The sequence below is a fragment of the Cyprinus carpio genome, chromosome B15 (genome assembly GCF_018340385.1).
Source record: "Cyprinus carpio isolate SPL01 chromosome B15, ASM1834038v1, whole genome shotgun sequence".
NCBI classification, from domain to species: domain Eukaryota; kingdom Metazoa; phylum Chordata; class Actinopteri; order Cypriniformes; family Cyprinidae; genus Cyprinus; species Cyprinus carpio.
Genome location: NC_056611.1, coordinates 28,874,084 through 28,893,637, shown reverse-complemented (window position 1 = coordinate 28,893,637; position 19,554 = coordinate 28,874,084). Strand labels below are relative to the sequence as shown.

Sequence of the window (19,554 nt, the reverse complement as noted above, 5' to 3'; positions counted from 1 at the left end):
AAAAGAGCAATATAATAAGTAACACTTAAAGAAATAGTTCACTCAATAAAGAAAATCTGCTGAAAATGTACTCACCCTTAGATGTAGATGAGTTTTGGAGAAAATAGACTGGAGTGGTGTGAATTATTATGTTTTTATCAGCTGTTTGGACTCTCATTCTGACGGCACCCATTCACTGCAGAGCATCCATTGGTGAGAAAGTGAAGTAATGCTAGATTTATCCAAATCTGTTCTGATGAACAAACAAACTCCCCTACATCTTAGATGTAGAGTGAATTTTCAGCAAATTTTCCTTTTTGGATGCACTATTCTTTAAGATATTTGTTTCCAACCTTTGACCTTATCTATCCATGAAAAGATACTTTGAAGTTATTTTATGAAATATGCCACCAAACGCAAAGGACTGCTTCCAAACGACATAGTTTCAATCCTGCTGTTTCATGCATCAGCAGTGTTAGTTTACAAAATCTAAACACTGTTTATAGAACAAATTCTTAACAGCTAAGTCATGCTTAAGACTTCAAACATTTTTCATCTAACAGGTTTATTAGGATTATATAAGATTATTAGATTTGTGGCAGCTATAGACAACAAAAACCCTTTTTTGCATTAGTTTATCTATAAAGGCATATTAATTTTTTTATTTATTTACTGTATTTAGTTACAGGAGTACACAGGAAGTCAGGGGGAGAAAAAGAAGGAAAAATTACTCAATATGAAAATATGACACCAACAAGGCAACCGATCAGACATTTAAATTTGAATTAACCATGAATGTTGAAACATAAACCAAGGGTATTAATGCAAACTCCTTTTTAATACAACATAAAAATTAGCTAAACTGACAACAATGAGAAAAGACACTTGAAGAATCACTGAAACCTCAGATTCATGATTTCATGTTATATACTGTATATATATATATATATATATATATATATATATATATATATATATATATATATATATATATATATATATATACAGTAATGATGGCATTATCACATTTATCACAACACTGTATAAAACACTGCAACTATAACTGTAAGCGTTTTATATGACAAAACCACCTCAACTGTAAACATCTACGATAGCAATGATAATGACAAAAAAGGGATGTTAGTTTTTATCTAAAATATCTTCATGCTGTCCAAAGCCAACATTCCTATAACATATTTAAGTATCAGCATCCCCAGATGCCCTCAAGAGACATTCATGATTACTAATTTAGATGGAACCAGACACCGTGTAAATGTAAGTTTCTGTGGTTGTGAATGATATGCTTTGACAACAGATGCACAGAAGTTCCTCTGAAGTGTTCTTAGGGGGGAAAAACCGCACTGAAAAAGAGAGGTTGTTTTCACACCTTAGTAACACAAGAAGTGGAAAAAAAAAACCCATAGCTTCAATGTGGTTCATTAGCCATCATTCTAAAAATAAATAAGCTTAAAACTATAACATGTTTTATACATTATCAACTAAATATAACACTTCTTTTTTGGAGACATTCTGGAAGTCTTTAAATGAGGCTTCACCACGTACCAATTTCAAGTACATAAAAATGCAATAAAAGATGAATATGTATAATCAATATGTGACCTACCTAACAGGTTCAACAGACCAGATTTAAGTGGGACATTTAAACAAAATATGCTTTAAATCAAAGCAGTAGTTTGTCACATTAACCAAGAACATGTTCCACTAACATTTGATACTCATAAAGTGTCCAGAGAAGTTTTGAACAAAAGTATATTTACTTTGTCCAAAGTGTTCTAACACTTTCTATCTTGCAGTATCGAGGGACATGGTGATGGTGAGAAAAAAAGCGTTGCGTTCCATCGAGAAATTGTGTTCGCTCGCAAAACTTTCGTGATGTAAACAAAACAACAGCTACAGGAGTGAATAACATTTTCCCCAGTCATCTCAAAAGTGTCCCAATTTGCCCGCGATTCACTCCAATTCAATACTTTTGCGAGCAAACGCAAATTTTCTTTTATTGCGAAAGAGCGCAAAAACATCGTAATATAATTTTCCTTCCATCTCACATCCATCTCAATGTCCTGTTGTGGGCTCCGTAGTAGGCTATTGTTTATCCTAACTGTTCTCAGCTTGTCAAAACCTTTCCATCGACCTGCTGAGGGAATAAGTGCCTACATCCGTTTGTCTTTTATCCTTGTCCTGCCAGAACGAGTCCAGAGAGAAGTAGTAGATGAGCGGATCCAGACAGCAGTTGACACTCGCCAGGCAGACGAGCACGAGTAAAGTCTCGCCGCAATCCTTCTCATTGTACGTCAAGAGAGTTAAAGTAAACGGCAGGAAAAATATAATAAACACCAACATGTTAACAACAAAAATAAGTATCACGTTCATTTTGTTGTTCACCTTGGCCGCTTCAGTGCTGGGACGCTTCTTCAGTACGAGTACGACCACGACCGTGGAGACGATATTGACCAGCAGGAGAACTAATAAAAATATCGCCTGTGAGAGCGAGACGACTCGCGAGCCTCTGGAGACCGCTTGAATCTCAAAGCACGGTATGTTTGGACACCCCTTCAGGGCGTCGTAGAGTCTCGTAATCTCTGGGATGCAAATAGTGGTGATGAGGATCCACACGACCGCGCAGCACTTCAGCGCGCACCCGGAGGTTCTCAAAGACCGGGAGCGCAGAGGGAAGACGAGGGCGACCATCCGGTCCACGCTGATTAAAGTGATGAAGATACAGCTCGTTCTGATGTTCACGCGAAACATTATCAAGGCAGCGGTGCATGTGGCCGCTCCAAACGGCCACCGGAGCGTTGCGTAAAAGTAGACGCGCAGCGGCAGGGAGAGCGCGAGGAGCAGGTCGGACACGGCAAGGTTCACCATGAGCACGGCGCACGGTGACCGGAACCCGTGAGTGCGCAGCAGGATCCACAGGGACAACGTGTTGAGCGGCAGACCCACGGTCAGGACCAGGCCGTACACCACGGCCGAAGCCAGGTACCGGTCCGAATGTGCGAGATCAGCGGTTATGCAAGACGAGTTGGTCAAGTTCGAACACATGTTCACGTTTCTGAGGAGAACGGCTTGCGAAATCGCAAAGGTTGGGTCGAAGCTGGCCTCTTGGATTTTGATTGACCTCTGAGTGGATTTTAAAGTGGTTTTGAGGGAACCCAGCGAGAAATGAAACAAGTGAAGAGGAAGGATGTAGAATAAGGTGAGGGGAGTTTCTCCGCCTCTTTAGTGGAGCCTGTCTTATTTCTCACGGTAGGTTGATTTTTAATGGCAAACTTTATTAACTACAAAAATGTCCACTCTCTATGTCCAGAAAAAAAAAGTACAGTTCTCTGACCTCATTTTGACCTTTCGGGACATGTCACACTATGACGTCACATGGGAACCTGCTATATTAATAAGGTATTATGTGCTCGAAGAAACGTTTCAACAAGCGATGTAAGGTGACATTTTGGACAACAAAGATGGTCAATAAAACTATAAATATAGCGGTTAATAAAATGATTTACATCAACTTTACAGATGCATTTTTTTTTTATTCTTAAATAGTGATTCTCATGACTGTAATGCCATCATTCGTTTTAAATTGCATTTAAGGCATTGGTGCGCTTAAAATTGTTGCCCCCCTGCCAATGGAACTCTCTTCCCCTCGATGTTCACAATAGCGAGTGCTTGTTGACTTTTAAAACGCGTCTTAAGACATATCTTTTTATACAGGCTTTTTTATAACATGTTTTATTGAGACTTAAATGAACTTTATATGCTGTTTGTTTGTTGTTTGTTTTGTCTTATGCAGTGACCTGTATATTACTTGTAAGGTGACCTTGGGCGTTCTGAAAGGCGCCATGAAAATAAATGCATTATTATTAAAATGTTTTTTTTTTTCTAATTATTTCTACTAATTTTAATGTTACAGTAATGAGAAATAAACTTTATTTGCATTATAGTAAAGAGGTAAAAGTACCTACTGATTTGAAAATAATAATAAAAATAAATAAATTAATAATAAAGGTCTCAGTAGTAGACTTAAATAAAAAAAAAATGATTTAGGGGGAGATCAGGTATGGCTGTAACATGAGTAGAATTGTAACAACACTATTCCCACCTATCAGGGATAAGCTAGGAGTCCTATGATAATTTGATTATTGACCCACTTCCCCCCTGATATTATATGAATGGTTGTCACGGCTGTAAATTTATATATCCAGATTTTATAAAGAAAAAACTGATTTTGATGTAAGAATCCAATTTTTTTGACCAAAACTATATTTTGCTTAGTAGTCAAGTCAAGTCAAGTCACCTTTATTTAAATTTTGCTTTATACAGATTAATGCAGAATGGAGATTAAATTATATAACTTACATTAGAATAAATTGTAGATTCTCAGGCAAAATGTGATGCATTTTTTAAACTGCTAATTTCAGAATCAGAATCAGAATCAGAATGAGCTTTATTGCTAGGTATGTTTACACATATGAGGAATTTGTTTTCGTGACAGAAACGTATACTGAGTATATACTTCACATCCACTTGCATACTCCTCTATATGAGCATGTCTCTGTATTCAAACCATTATGCTAATACAGCTAACTAAACACTGGATGGCAGAGGTTAGGTAAGTTGTAACACATTTTAGCATTCCCTTACGTAAAGCTGAGAACTTTCATGTTGTCTATATGGAGCTTTTTGGCAGCTCAAAGCCAATGGAAATGTGGGTAAAATGTGCCCTGTGCAGTCTCTGGATCCACCATGCCTGCACTCTAAGGTTAAAAACGTTGGTTTGACACCATTGTGAACACATTGTGGAAAGTCATACATAGACAAAATATCACACACAAATTTACACAGTTTTTTTTTTTTTTTTTTTAGATCTACATATCCTTTACCTCGGTACACTGGAGTTGAGTGTTCAGTAAGCATAATGTAACATTTGTGGTTTACGGGGACTTTCCATAGGAGTAATAGTTTTTATACTGTACAAACTGTATTTTCTATCACCCTACACCTAAACCTACCCCTACCCCTTACAGAAAACTACTGGCAATTTTTGAATTTCATAAAACACCGTTTTGTATGTTTTTTAAGCCTTTTGTTTTACGGGGCACAGGAAGTGTCCTCATAAACCATGTTTACGTTGTAGTACCCATGTCCTCATAAACCATATATATCAGTACACACACACTCCTGCATCAAACAGAAAGTGGATTTGAGCTGTGGTCATTCGATGAAAGTGCTTGTTTTTGAACTTTTGAACTTTATGAGGTGGCTGCTGTTTTTGCTTCTTTTGTACTGTTGCAACTTACCCTAGTATGTGTTTCAACATACCCTGGCAGTGGGGTAGATTGCAACAAAGGCACTCCATGTATTGCAGAGGTTTGAATTGGTGCATTTTGTAGTGAACACATGTGGGTGTTTTATATAAAACTATGAGCACTATATCTCAAAAATTCAGCGAGTTACAGATGCTGAAACAAAAAGTGTTACAACCATACCCAGTCTCCCCTTATGTAGGCCTATGTATGTAAAATGTGACATGGACAACATATTTTCTTTTTGAAAGGAGGTGTATGTTAAATAAACATAAATTTCACCCCGATCATGATCCTTAAGTGTTAGGTGAGAAAACACTACTACTACTAACAATGTAAATACCACTTAAGAGTAAGTATATGAATCAGTTATGTCACATGTACAGTAACGTGACAGACACATATACTGAGTATATTCTTCACATCCACTTGCATACTCCTCTATATGAGCATGTCTCTGTATCTTACTTTCTACTGCCCAATGTCAAACAATTTTAGACAACAAATACTGTAAATATAGGCATAAATATAGGTGCTAAATAAATTGTAGATTAATAGAGCCTATACAATTTTAACAGATGTGACAACATGCCACAAACTTGATATTTAAATAGAATAAACTTTCAACCTTTAAGAGAAAGTATGTCAGTGTGGTTATATTGCATTCATACAAAGCTTCTGCTGGAGAAAACAATTTGAACTGAGAGCATTTCTTAGAGCGCTTGTGACGTCTCTAACTGTGCTTGAACGTGTTCCCACAGCTAAAAATATGTGGTTTATATTTTATAGGTTGATTTCATGTAGCAGCACTTGCAGTCATCTTGAGAAAGCTGAAATGAATATGCCTCAAATGGAGCACATATTTTAATACAAAGTTTTATTTATTGCAATAAATAACATGAACACAGACAAAGGGAGATGGAGACAACAGAACATCAGAAGTATACCTTTAAGTTCTTCGTGAGGAACCTCAAAAACTGTAGCTGAAGCTATTTATAATAGATAACTGTCAAGTTAAACTTTTATAAAATGACTCAGCTACATTAAAGCAGCATTTGTCTGGTTCAAAAATGAAACAGTTAAAAACTGAAATGTCCCGTTTTGTCACAACTTCCCTGCTGTAAAACAAGACACTCCCTGCATTTAACCTTTACTCTCTCATAGCACATTTCTATTCACATTACACACAGATGCATCTGATTCAGAACAGGAACCTTTGACATCAACTTAAACTTTCTTCCGTGGCAGGAAGATAGCGTTAAAAGTTAATCATTTGTCTTAACATGAACACTGTCACTGAACGCACTTAATGTGATTTCTGAACCTCCTGTTGACCGACAGACTTTACCACGATTAAAAAAACCTGAAAGCTGAAGTGCGTCCTCTGCTGGTGAAGAGAGGAATATGGGCGATGAAGCCAAACAAATCATGAAAAGTCATTAGGTAAAAAAAAAAAAAAAAAAACCATATTAATATAAAATATAATATTAAAATCATTAAAAATGTTACCTACAATTAAAAATGATTTTAGCACAAATAAAATGTTACCTAAAATCACCCATTTTTTACTTTTTACGTGTGACATTTTTTTCAGGACAATTAAACTCATTTAACACCCAATTCCCACTACTGTAATGCATCCATTTTTAAAATAATCCTTAAATGATGATTATTATCACTGTAATACAATTTATATTCATCTGTATTACTGTAGAAATATTTTTTTTTAAAGGCAGTATAAAATCAGTAAAAATAACATATTCTTTTATTATTCTGTTAGAATAATTAGATATTCTATTCTATATTTTCTAGTAATTTTAATGATACAGTAATAGCTTATTTATATATTCTTTGTTTTACTGCCTTCATTAAAAATTAATTGATTTTAATTAGCAAACTGAATTTGTACAGTAATACAGATGAATAAAATGACATGCATGACAGTGATGAGAATCATAATTTAAGATTAAGATGGTAAAGAATAATAAAGGTGGTAAAATTTGCTAAACTGTCAATAATGTCACAATGCAAAAAAAAAAAAGAAAAGAAAAAAAAGTAAGGCTTATATAGTGCAATTCCATATAAAAAATGTAATTCTTTCTTCTTTTGTTTAGTTTTTTTTTTTTTTTTTGGGGGGGTGGTGGGGATCTAACCTGGACACCCCCCCAAGTTAACATAAAATTGACTCCAAAATGGCAAAATATTAATACCATCATGGCTCATATAAACTTTAAACCATTACCTTTGTATTATGTGATTTCACCGCTCAATTTTGTTACAAGAATGTTCCAGAAGCAAATTGCCGTTGAGAAATCGAGTTTGTTTAGTACCCAAAAATTCATCTACATCACAAGTAAACACACATCCTGTGTGTATATACTTCCCATCCACCTGCATACTCAACTATACGAGCATGTCTTACTGTCTTCCGTCTTCCTTTGCTGTGTTCCTAGGATTAATCATCCTTGCATTTGCTCTCCATGAGTTTTGGTGTAGATCTTTACGTAAAACCAGTATCCACACATATTTCCGTATTGTCAGTGGCTTTGGGCGTACTATTATGTATTTCTCCAAATGTTAAAATCTTTGATCCACGTATGCGTGTCTCTCTGACGCGTATAGCCATTCTCCTCTCTCGCTGCGCAGACTCCAGGTTCTCTTTAAGGATGAAATAGTAACATGCGCCATCTGCCAAGATGTTCACATTGCTAATGCATATGCTGATATGAACAAAGTAGCGTAGATGATCGATGGTGCTTTGCTGCCAATTGCCTGTCTTGGCATGGAAGTATATGGGTGCTGCTATATGGTAAGGAATGAAGCATGTAAGGAAGACGGCCAGGTTGCTGAGAACGATCTTCATGCTCTTGTTGTTGCACAGTTTAGAATCTCCAGGGTAGCGTTCCCTCAGTTTGTGCAGGATTTGCACCACGCGCATGGAACAGAACACCATCACCACGGCACTGCTGCAAAACACTGTTTCCATAGATGCCAGAATCCAACTTTTCGTCCAAGTTGAGTTGGAGAATTGCTCAAAGCAATACAATGTTTTGTTTGCTGTATTATCGTGAAGTCTGTAGATGGGGAAGCTGCATCCAAAGACCACCATCCACAAAATTAGGCACACGAGCATTGCCTTGCGTGGAGATCGCAAACGGCGTGCAGCGAATGGAAACTGTAGAGCGATGTATCGGTCGACCGCGATGCACACACTCAGCATGATGCTGCCGTAGATGTTGACATAGAGCAGGCTCTCCAGCAGGGAGCAGAAAGTCTGGCCTAGTTTCCAGTGCTTCTTGTAGGCATGTATTTTAAAGGGCAGGGACAGCATCAGCAGGCTGTCGTTGATGATCAGGTTGCTGAGGTAAACCGTGGATTCGCTCCACCGTCGAACGCAGAAGAGCAACTTCCACAGAGCAGCCAGGATCAGAGGGAAACCGAGAACCAGAATGGGCACATATACACACATCTGGACCCAACACACCCAATCACAGATGTCTGACCTGGGGAGAGAAAGAAAAGGTGACTTAGTTAAAAGTGCTGTATGGAACTTTTGGACTGTTCTCAAGCATAAAAATTCCATAATTTGTTTGCAGATATTAAGGAAACATGCTTTGTGTTTCTACAGAAAACAATGCTACAGCCAGTTATTCTACTTCTAAATGTGTGTTCCGTGTCGGAATGTCTGCAGTTGTTTTGGTTTCACCCACTGCCACAAGTACTATTTCAACACCCCGGGTTGCCAGTTAGTGGAAAACACAGCGTACTGCAGCCATGGACGTGACCAAATCAAGTGGGTCAGAGATCACAGATTCTACCCCGACCTAAAAAGCCTCAGCATCCATCTAAAAAGCTCTATGGTCAGAGGCATATTAAAACGTGGATAAATCAACAGATAAATCTGCCATCAGTGACTCAACCTTAACATTATTAAGTGACGACAATACTTTTTGTACACGAATAAAACAAAAATAATGACGTTATTGAACAATTCCTCTCCTCTGTGTCTCTCCAAATCAGCGTAGCCCCATTTTTGCGAATCTGAGCAGTACGCAGATGGCGTATGCTCTTCTGTGTCAGCCACGCTGCGCCGATGTGTTGTTTGCTTTCAAACCAAAGTGTAAATACATGTTAAAAATGTATCCTTGTGGCGCGGCTGATACAGAAGAGCATAAGCCGCCTGCGTACTGCTGAGATTTGTCAAAATGGTGCTACGTTGATTTGGAGAGACACAGAGGAGAGGAATTGCTGAATAAAGTTCTTTTTGTTTTGTTTGTGTACAAAAAGTATTCTCGTCGCTTCATAACGTTTCAGTTAAATCACTGATGGCAGATGGAGTATTCTGACGATGCTTTTCATACTTTCCTGGACCTTGAAACTTATTTATTTGGCAGTGTATGGGACAGTCTCAAGCCTCCCTGTTTTCATCCAAAAAATCTTAAATTGTGTTCCGAAGACGAACGAAGCTTTTACGGGTTTGGAACGACATCGAGGTAAGTGAATAATGACCAAATTTTCATTTTGGGATGTAGTATCCCTTTAAGTAAAATTTTGGCTTGACTCCTGAGGCCAGAAGAGGGCGCAATAAGCAAAATAATGCAACGCATTAAATTGTTATTCAATGCAATGATGACTGCATTTAAAAAGTGCATAAAGTCTAAATCAGGGGTGTGAAACTGGAGGGCCCGAGCCCTGCAGAGTTTAGATTCATCTCTAATAAAACACACCTGATCCAACTAATCAAGTCCTTCAGGCTTATTTGAAAACTACATGGTTTGTGTGTTGGAGCAGGGTTGGAACTAAACTCTACAGGGCTCTGGCCCTCCAAGATTTGAGTTTGACACACATGGTCTAAATGAACATATATAAATCAAATACAGTTTCATAAATTGCATAGACTAATATGAACAAAACAGCGTCATGTAATTATGCAATGCTTAATACAAAGAGCCGGTGCGCCGATCACAGATCGCATTTAAAAACATGAGAATTGAATGAAATAAACCCCCCACAAATTCTCTAAACATGTTTTCTAAAAGTTAAACCTCTTTTAACTTTGACATGAGTTCAACAGTCATATTTGTCTGTCTTGAAAATGTGTTGCATATGCATTGTGTGTGAATGGTTTGTTTCGGTATTAAACCTAATCAAGATCTTCTCCTCTAATATTTTGAATGAAAAACTGAGCAACGGTGTATCTCATGGGTTCAACGACATTAAAACGCAACAACAGCATTACATCATCATCATCACTGCATTTTGTGCACCACTGACCTGGCGCACACCTAAAATTCGAATGCACCATTTTTGCATTTGAATGCAGATTTTTGTTTTTAATTCAACTTAATATTTCTTTTTCATTCATCTCCTTAACACAGGCATGTGCGGCACTCATTTCAACATGTGTTCATGTGTTCTTATGTCACAGTTTACTGTCTGATACACAAACCTAGACATACACTAGGACCGGGGTAAAAAAAGGGTAAACATTGGCAGTGTTTTTACAAGATGGAAGAATTTGATAGAATGTTTGGTTTCGGTCAATACAGCAAACTTGCACTGAGTTTCTTCTCGACAAGTAAGCTAAACTGCTGTTCCATAAGCGCCACCTACTGTCAAAAAGTAAATCTACATTCTCAATCAGCCCATCTGCTTTCATAAAAAAAAAGACTATTTTGTTTTTGTTTCAAAAGCATTTTCTGTACAAGGTGCCTTTTCTGTGGACATGCTGATAATTAAAAAAAAAAGAAAAAGTCTTTGTTTATTTTTTATAGCCTATTAAATTATTCTTTTATTTGTATTATGCATTTATTCATTTATTTAATTTGGGATTAGTTTTAAAACATTGTTTTATTTGACAAATATATTTCAATTTCACAGTACAAAATTTGCAACATTTTGTGTGATGTGTGATTGGTAGTGCTCCAATCACACATCACATTCAGCTCATACTGACCTTATGATATCGCCATGACACAATGAATGCATTTCATGTTTTGTGTCAATTATTGCAAAATCAGAAAATTATTTTGCTTTGCATAAAATAAATGATTTTATTCAGAATATAAAGATTTTGGATGTTAAAATATGTCCTCAAGGCTGTTTAGTAAATTAGCTCAAAAGGGAAATGTATATAAATAACTACAATTAATTATGATTAAGTACAATTATTTATATGAGTTGCCAGTTTTAACTGCAGCAGAATTAAATTGCCATCAACTAATCTGTTCGTCCAGCGAACATTTAGCGTAATTTCATATAAACTCTAAGAAATTATATTTTTGTGGCCACAAAAAACAACCTTCTTACAGTAGCCTAATAATGCATTAGAGCATGTAGCAAGGATCAAAATCGTAAAGGGACAATTAATTTGCAAGGCAGAATCAGAAACTCATGTAATTTGTGCACAAGAGTTTTATTAACTAAACACTAACACAAACTAGTCTAACAAACACAAAGGGCAAATAAGACTTGTTGGATGAAACCATCAGGAAAACCAGAGAATGAAGCTATGAAAAGAGTCAGTTAACCACCTGAGTAAAACCATCATTAGAACAGATCTACAGCTTATACTAAACCTCTGTTTCGTTTAGTTAAATGTACGATACTTGCATTGCCTTGGCATGAAACAAGTGTCTGGATGCAGTCTCGGATGAAAGTCTTGATGGTTTGGAGGTTCGTGGTGTAGGGATCACGATCACCTTCTTCCAGGTTTAAAGAGTGATGAACTCCAAAAAGATGTTATTCTGAATCTGTGGTGGTCGGGAGAGTTTTCTCCCAGATGGAGATGATGAAGAGCTAAGAGAGATGTTAGCTGAGATCCAAGGATCGTTGGTGAATGTAAAGACAAGGCCGAAGCCTAGTGCAGACTTAAGGGTTGCAGAAGCATTCTAGCTCACATCCTCCTCTTCTCAGAATCTAACAGAACCGCAGACTGACTGACTAAGGCGGGTCACTGATGTGAGATAGGGTGTTGATGCAAAAACAAATAAACATTCTTACTTTCACTTTTGGAAGGAAAGTTTAAGACTCTTTGTTTTAGAGCATGGTATTTTGCATATGTAATTTGATAGGGTGTTGATGCAAAAACTACTAAAGATTCTTAGAACACTACTAATATGTTGCACTGGTATAAACATATAATATACACTCTCAATTAGATCATCCAAAGATGAATTCATAAAGACCAAACATGGTATAAGTAAGGTTACATGAATGAGTGGTCCTATCATTAGCATGCATAAAATAGTATACAATACACAGTGACCTGAAGGATATTTGTGTTCATAATTATAAATTAATTAGACAAGAGTCCATTTTTATGGGCATTATGTGTCTGTTTTAGAGAGACTTGAGTAAGAGCTGCTCTGCCCGCATTCCTTTGAGCAATAAAACTAGTGTTATGAGATGGTTCGTCTTTGGTTGTCATGGAACCAGTGGTCTGTTCTGTTCCTTTTGAGGTGTTTGTTGCATTTCGGGGGAAGGGTTCATAGACACTCATAGTTGGCATTTTGGTTAGGTGAGGGGGCGATAGATATTATTTGTTAAAGGTGTCATAGGATGCGATTTAAATTTTTCCTTTCTCTTTGGAGTGTTACAAGCTCTTGGTGCATAAAGAAAATCTGTAAAGTTGCAAAGACTAAAGTCTCAAATCCAAAGAGATATTCTTTATAAAAGTTAAGAGTCAACCACACCCTCCTAAAATGGCTCATTCTACCACGCCCCCACATGTCTACGTCACTATGTGGGAAGATTTGCATAACACCACCCAGATGTTCCCGCAAAGAAAGAAGGCATAACGTTTATGCTCTCTGTTGCCGCCGCTGCCATGTTGTGGAGTCACTGTGTGTTTCGACTGTGTGAGGACTGTTTCCTGCACCAGTAGCCTGCAATGCATCTGTGGCACAACAGCTGTTTCTATAAAGTTGGGCAGTTCAAACTTTGCAAGGACAGTCTGGCGCTTCTGACTCACAGCCTGTAGGGATCGTTACGTTTTTTTATATTTAAATAATTTGTCACTGATGATTCAAACGCAAGTTTTGAGCAGTAGAGTAGGCTTGTTGTTTGTTGTTTCTCCGATCACAAATGCAGATGTGGTTTTATGTTTACTCAGCGCAATACGCAACACTTAAAAAGACAGTATAAGTCATTATAATCAGTAATTATGTCCCCACTTTATTTCCAATTATGCCATCACACATAATGTCATATAATGTTAATTGTCTCGTCTAGTGATGTCCGGATTGCGAACAAATCTTTCAATTTAACCGGATCTTCTTAGTAAACCGGTCAAACCAGTTCACCTGAATCGTTTGAAATGGTTCACGTCTCCAGAACGCACTAATCCACAAATAACTTAAGTTATTAACATGCCTAAATAATGACTTTATAAATTAATAAAATACAAAATAAGCTTCACATTTCTACTTTTAAATCCTCCAAATAATAACCACTGTAATGCAAAGAAGCACAAACAAACATTCTGCCTAACATCTTCCTTTGTGTTCCAGGAAAAATGTCTTACAGGTTTGGAACAGGTGAGTAATCTGAGGGTGGAATTTTCATCTTTTTTCAGAGGAAGACTAGCAGGCCTTGTACTAAAACAAAACATGTGGGACACTCATTTGCAACATGGTAGAGTACCTCTATTGTTTAAAAGTGTAAAAAAGGAAGTTATTTCTTTAATGTTATTTACACTTGGCGCAAACAGTATCTATACATTTGTAACAGGTGAGAATGTACGAAGTTGCTGTAACTGGCTGGTGATATTTATAATAAAAGTTTGACATGAATTCCTAAAATGAAATATTCAATGTAATCTCTCAGAGACCTACAGATCATATTTACATTAATACAAACACACACTAAAAATGAATCCAAAATCAGCCCATTCTGTCTAAATATGAGCTAATATGGTATGCTATATAGCATGTTGTAAGATCTATGCTTGTAGAGCAGACTAGACTTTATGAATTAAATATAGACCCATATTGTACTCATTACAGTTAGCATTATCTATATACAATCGCAGTATATTTTGGCTATGAGTGAAACGCAGGGCGGCGGTCTCAGGCGTGAGCATTTCCCCCCCGAACACGACTCCAGCTCGGGCACGAGAACCAGCGCGGCGCAGCGCAGTTACGGTGGAAACAGAATAACAGAGACTGGTTAATAACATGTACGTTACTTCTGTTTAACGTTTAATTTTTAGTTTTATTGTTTGTTAAATGAGTTTAAATATGGGCAATATGTATAGCCTATTAAAAACGATATAAACAATGCTGTAAATGATAATTAAAGGAAAATAAAGGAAGTTAACATGCAAACCAGTGGTTGTGTGGATTGTTTTAGAAAAGTTTAGAGGATTTAAGTTAATCTGTAAAAAATAAGCTAGTAATATAGTAAAAATTAATAAACTTTATCTGGGTTAAATCAACCCCTTATGCTGGGTTAAATAAACAACTTAATTTGCTGGGTAAAATTAACCCAAGATGGGTTCTGTGCTATATTTACCCAGCCCTTGGGTTAATAACAACCCAAATTGGGTTGTTTTTAACCCAGTGTTTTTTGGAGTGATGGGTTTGACTTCATTAAAAGTTGAAACACAAGTGTCTGTCTTTAATATTTGGATATGTAAACGAAATCGAGACAGAAACCAGTTTTTTTGGGTAATAAGAACAATACATTATTATGTACATTAGTGACCTCATGGTTCTAGTTTACTCAGGTTTGCCAGAACTATCCTTATCAACCTCTCAGAACGCGCTACCCACACAGTATTTTCTCAATATAGGGGAAAGGTCTGAGGTTTTTCTAGCTTCATGGTGAAAACACATCCTGCCTGACGAAATTTGCTGCTTGCTTTTTTAACAAATGTATCAAGATGATATTGCTTGTGTCTTACTCTATGTGCCAATATGGTTTTAAATAAAGGTTCCATAACCATAAAACTAAAACCAAAACCATCTCCACCTCACCTTCACTCCCTAACAATAAAAATAAATAATATCATTGGAATAACTTTAACTACAATTAGCTTTTTCAGCTGTTGAACGATAAAAACACTGACAGCCAATCAGAATCCACCCAACTTAAAAAAAAAAAAAAAAATCAAAAAACATTTAAAGTGGCAGATGACATAAGCTCCCAGTGCTTATATAATAACTGAGCTTTATCGTGCCTTGGTGTAGAAGCTAACAGTTATCGATATCATTCTTTTTGTGAACAGGTGCTCGGAGTACCAGCCCCGAGCTGTAGAGATGAGGCTCCTATATCCTATGTGTCATCTTAAACAAACAATATATGGAAATCTACATGCAAATAACATTTACTGGAACCAACCACATCCGTGTATCTTTATTAAAATATTACATTTCTGAAAGTATTTGAGAAACATGGTCAGGATACATATTATTTTTAAAATTCTTGTGGCTCAAACAGATAAATAGGCCTACTTCTTCTAGATGAGATTCAAGATGAATGATTTTCCATCCAAACAGGAGGTCAAATGTAGGTTAAGACTGTATGGTGACTTGAGATCAAACGGCAATCACTGGAAATTCTCTGATGATATCAATGTTAAAGTGGCAAATGGAAATGTGGTGTCCCTGGGGGTTTTATTTTTGTTATTGTCTTCCTTTCTTCATTTGTTCTATAGTAACAAAACTTAAACTTGAACGTTTTAATTGCTGCCTAATTATTTATTTATTTATTTATTTTTTTATCAATTTACCACTTTGAATGAATTTAGTAGCCTAAATCAAGAATTATGACCATCTGTTACGATGACAACAACGTTATATCTAGAGATTCAATAAATAAAACTAAAGGTATATGTCCAAAAGATACGGATCTTGAATGTATGGTCTTGACATTATCACGATCACATGGATATCGCTGCCTTTTGGCGGAAACTGGTTACCAGGTAAATTGTTATAATGAACAGACACGCGGATACTCACATGGTATGTTGGAGTTCATTCCCACGAGCCAGTAAATTATGATTTGCTGTCGTCTGCCGCTATCCACACTTTAAGGCAAGTTGTAGGTTCTCACAGGAGATGAGTTGTGAAAAAAGTTGCTGAGGCATTGCGTGCTGTGTCTGTTGTTTGGTCGAGTGTGTTCTGTTTCTTATGTTTCCGTTGCAGACAAGCTGAACTCTGCAGTCAGACAGAAACTGGTGAGGTTTATCCGACAAAAAGAGAAACTATAGCTGCTAGCGCGTCTCAGCCTCTGCAGTGCGCGAGGTGTAGTCAAATTAGAAGCCAAGTAACCTAGTTAACTTTTCACACATAGAGGCGTGCTTTCACACTGTATAAGTTTAAGAACCTCAACCTTCTATTAGACAGGCGTTTAGCTAAATGTAAACAGTCAAACTATTATGAAACTCTTAACAGTTAACGTAAAACCGTTGACCAACACAAATATGACAAATAAACCACTCAAGTACGGTGGCGCACACAAACAAAGTTGCTATCAGTGTGTAAAATTTCTACACGTAGCTTGGTTAGCGCGGTAAAGTTAGTTTTAGTTAAAAAACCCTCTAGCGTGGTTCAGATGGCTTGTGACGTGTATGACCCCCAAGATCTCCGGTGTGTTAAAGATCCCTGAGTAACGTTCTTAGAACTTTGGCGAGTGTTGTGAATGTCATGAACAACCGTTCTTCCAGTAATGATAATAGAACGTTTGTTTAGAGTCTTTACTGATGTTAACTACTATTAATATTAATGGTAGGCCGATGTTTATTTGGACGTGCATCTAGCCCACTTGCTTCACAACGTCCAGAGCATACAAAATAACATTCCCATGACGTCTGCATGTTTTCTTAACGTTCGTATGGTACAACCAAGAAAAAAAAAAGTGTTCCAACATTTTGGACAATTTGGATGTTCATAGAACATTCAGAAATAACATTTTCATAACTTAACATTATTGCATGTTAGCTGGGCTGAAGTGTGTGTGAAATCGCACCTTTAAAAGCCAAATGATAATTTTGACTTCTTTTTTTCAGCAACATTCATCTTATTCTCACAGTAGCAACAAAAAAAAAAACAAAAAAAAAAACGTTTTTCTTAGTAATTTTTTTGTCTTGTTTCCAGACAAAATATCTTAAAATTCTTAAATAAGTATTTTTTTAGACAAGTAAAAATTAATGTCTTGTTTTCAGAAAAAACAAGTCAAAATTAAGTGAGTTTTTGCAAAATAATCTTGTTTTGTTTTTAAATGAGATTATTTGGTTTACCCCCTTGGCAGATTAAATTGCTTGTTCAAAGCAAAAAGTCACTTAATTTTGACACTTTTTTTTTTCTGAAAACAAGACAATAATTTTTACTTGTTTTGAAAATCCTTCTTGATTTAAGAATTTTTAGATATTTTGGCTGGAAACAAGACAAAAAAAATCTAATGAAGATTTTTTTTTTTTTTTTTTTTTTTTGCAGTGGACACATGTACAGTAGTCACTTACAGTAGGGTCCTCCTGCAAAAGAAAGAAGCAAACCTCACCACTAGATGATGACAAACCTCAAGTTCCGCTGTTAATGACTCATAAAACCACCAAAATGCTAAAGAAAACAGCCTGTGTTGGTTTTAGCCATTCTCATAGCCTTTCTAAACTGCTCTTCAGCTGGTTTGAAATGTCATTGTTCCCTCTGATTCCACTTTATTTGTTTATTTTTGACAACAATAATTAAAATGATTATTTATTTGCATATGCTTAAAACATAAAAATATTAGCAGTTTTTATAGGCTAATATGAAGCAACAGCACAAACAATATTTGTTCACGCAGTTAATGAATAAGCATTATAAAGGTAAAACTGCTATCACAGGGACTTTGATCTCACTGCGGATGATCATGTAGACAAGGCTGGGCAGTTTCTCGTGTAGCCTGTAGAACTGCGGCACACCTTTCTTCACAGGGGAAGTTTATAAGAGTGAAGTGTGCCCGTCACATGACGCAGGGCTCTTTCCACTGGCATTACATAATCTCAGGAATCCGAGGATTCAGTCAATCCATATTCCATCCCAAAACTCAATACTGACAGCAGGCTTTGTTTATACACCCACTACCTCTGAATACTCCGACACACACACATTCACCTAGCTATCTATGTGGGGACATACCAGATCTAAAATATATGGCAGCATGCAAACTTAAATCCAAATCATAATGGTAAAAGAAGACTGTAAATTTGGTTTTGTCAGATTTACTTAACTTACATTATCCAGCAATTTTGGCCCCAAAGTATGGTTGGATTAGACTCACACACAGAGATGTCCCATAATCCTTATTTCTCTCTCAGGTATGCATGCTCTTTCTCCTTGTAATGTAATACTGATCTTTGTCTTGACTAGGTAATGGTAAGAGGCGTTTCTCTCTTTTTTGTGACAGAAATTGCCTAACTCAGGTGTGCCTTATTTACGTCTGTGCTTGATGCATGTTATTTCATGTGCGTGTGCTTGAAGTTTGTGCTTCAGTGGAAATTTTAGGATTATTTTCCGGTAAATGTTTGTGGTTGCATGCACATTCTGATCTGTGTGTGTTTGTCTGTGCTTTTGTGTGCTTGTCAGTGTGTGTTAATCAGCAGGAGCACAATGGGATTAGACAGAGAGCTTTTGGCCAAGCAGGAGAGAGAGAACTTTTTAACCCTGAGTAGTCAGCTGACTGTAAAGAACAGGGTTTTACAAAGAATGTGTTGAGGTTTTTTTTGACTGAAAGTAAAACTATTAAAAATCACTTCAATTAATTGAAATAAAGCTGAAATGAAATAAATATTAGATGAAAATAAACTGAAATGAAAATTAGAAATGTTGCCTTTAACTACAATTTTAACTAAAATGGAGTAAAAATAAATTTAATCTTAGAAATATTTAAAATGTAATATAAAAAATAAGTATTACTGCCGATAACTGCCTAAAACTGATAATAAAAAAACAGAATTGTTTTTTATAACTATTATTAACAAAATTTATTAATACTAAAATAGTATATAAATATTGCTTTAATAACACAGGTTAATTCAGACTAAAATATTTTAGGATTTTCTGTAAAAACACCTCAGCATTCTTTAGTTGTTAAAATTGTGTAAAAAAATTTCCATTCACTTTTCTGTCAAAGTGTTTTACTTCTGTTTTAAGCATAAACCTAAAGATTTGTTAGATTTATGCATAATAATGAAAACAAAAATTTGTTTAATTAAAAAATTAAATATTCTTAAAAAAAGTCTAAACCTTCAAAATTGTTTTGATCTTAT

General features: G+C 36.2%; 3 protein-coding genes across 6 annotated transcripts in view; 1 reads left to right on the top strand and 2 right to left on the bottom strand.

Annotated features, from left to right (window-relative positions):
- Positions 1 to 957: 957 nt before the first annotated feature.
- Positions 958 to 3,141, bottom strand: lpar5b (lysophosphatidic acid receptor 5b). The gene has a single exon (XM_019107185.2). The coding sequence runs from the start codon at positions 3,040 to 3,042 to the stop codon at positions 2,113 to 2,115; it is 930 nt and encodes a 309-aa protein (XP_018962730.1). The 5' UTR covers positions 3,043 to 3,141; the 3' UTR covers positions 958 to 2,112.
- A 4,331-nt stretch (positions 3,142 to 7,472) lies between these two features.
- LOC109093446 (lysophosphatidic acid receptor 6-like) lies at positions 7,473 to 18,608 on the bottom strand. Of its 2 annotated transcripts, XM_042740171.1 has the most exons (3): positions 18,521 to 18,608; positions 16,265 to 16,462; positions 7,473 to 8,806 (listed from the first exon to the last, which is right to left on the bottom strand). In XM_042740171.1, coding segments are annotated over exons 2-3 (1,005 nt in total). In that variant the 5' UTR covers positions 16,267 to 16,462; positions 18,521 to 18,608; the 3' UTR covers positions 7,473 to 7,803. The 2 variants fall into 2 exon arrangements, with proteins under 2 accessions (XP_042596105.1, XP_042596104.1); XM_042740170.1 differs by lacking the exon at positions 18,521 to 18,608 and having other exon boundaries at positions 16,265 to 16,751.
- The window catches only part of LOC109092844 (ephexin-1), a 26,846-nt gene continuing 23,443 nt past the window's right edge, over positions 16,152 to 19,554 (top strand). Inside the window, exon 1 of one of the 3 annotated variants that reach the window (XM_042740167.1) lies at positions 16,152 to 16,227. In XM_042740167.1, coding sequence (XP_042596101.1) covers positions 16,161 to 16,227 — 67 coding nt within the window. In that variant the 5' untranslated portion in view covers positions 16,152 to 16,160. Of the gene's footprint in view, positions 16,340 to 19,554 lie in introns of all 3 variants that reach the window. The other 2 variants (XM_042740165.1, XM_042740166.1) reach the window with 2 other exon arrangements.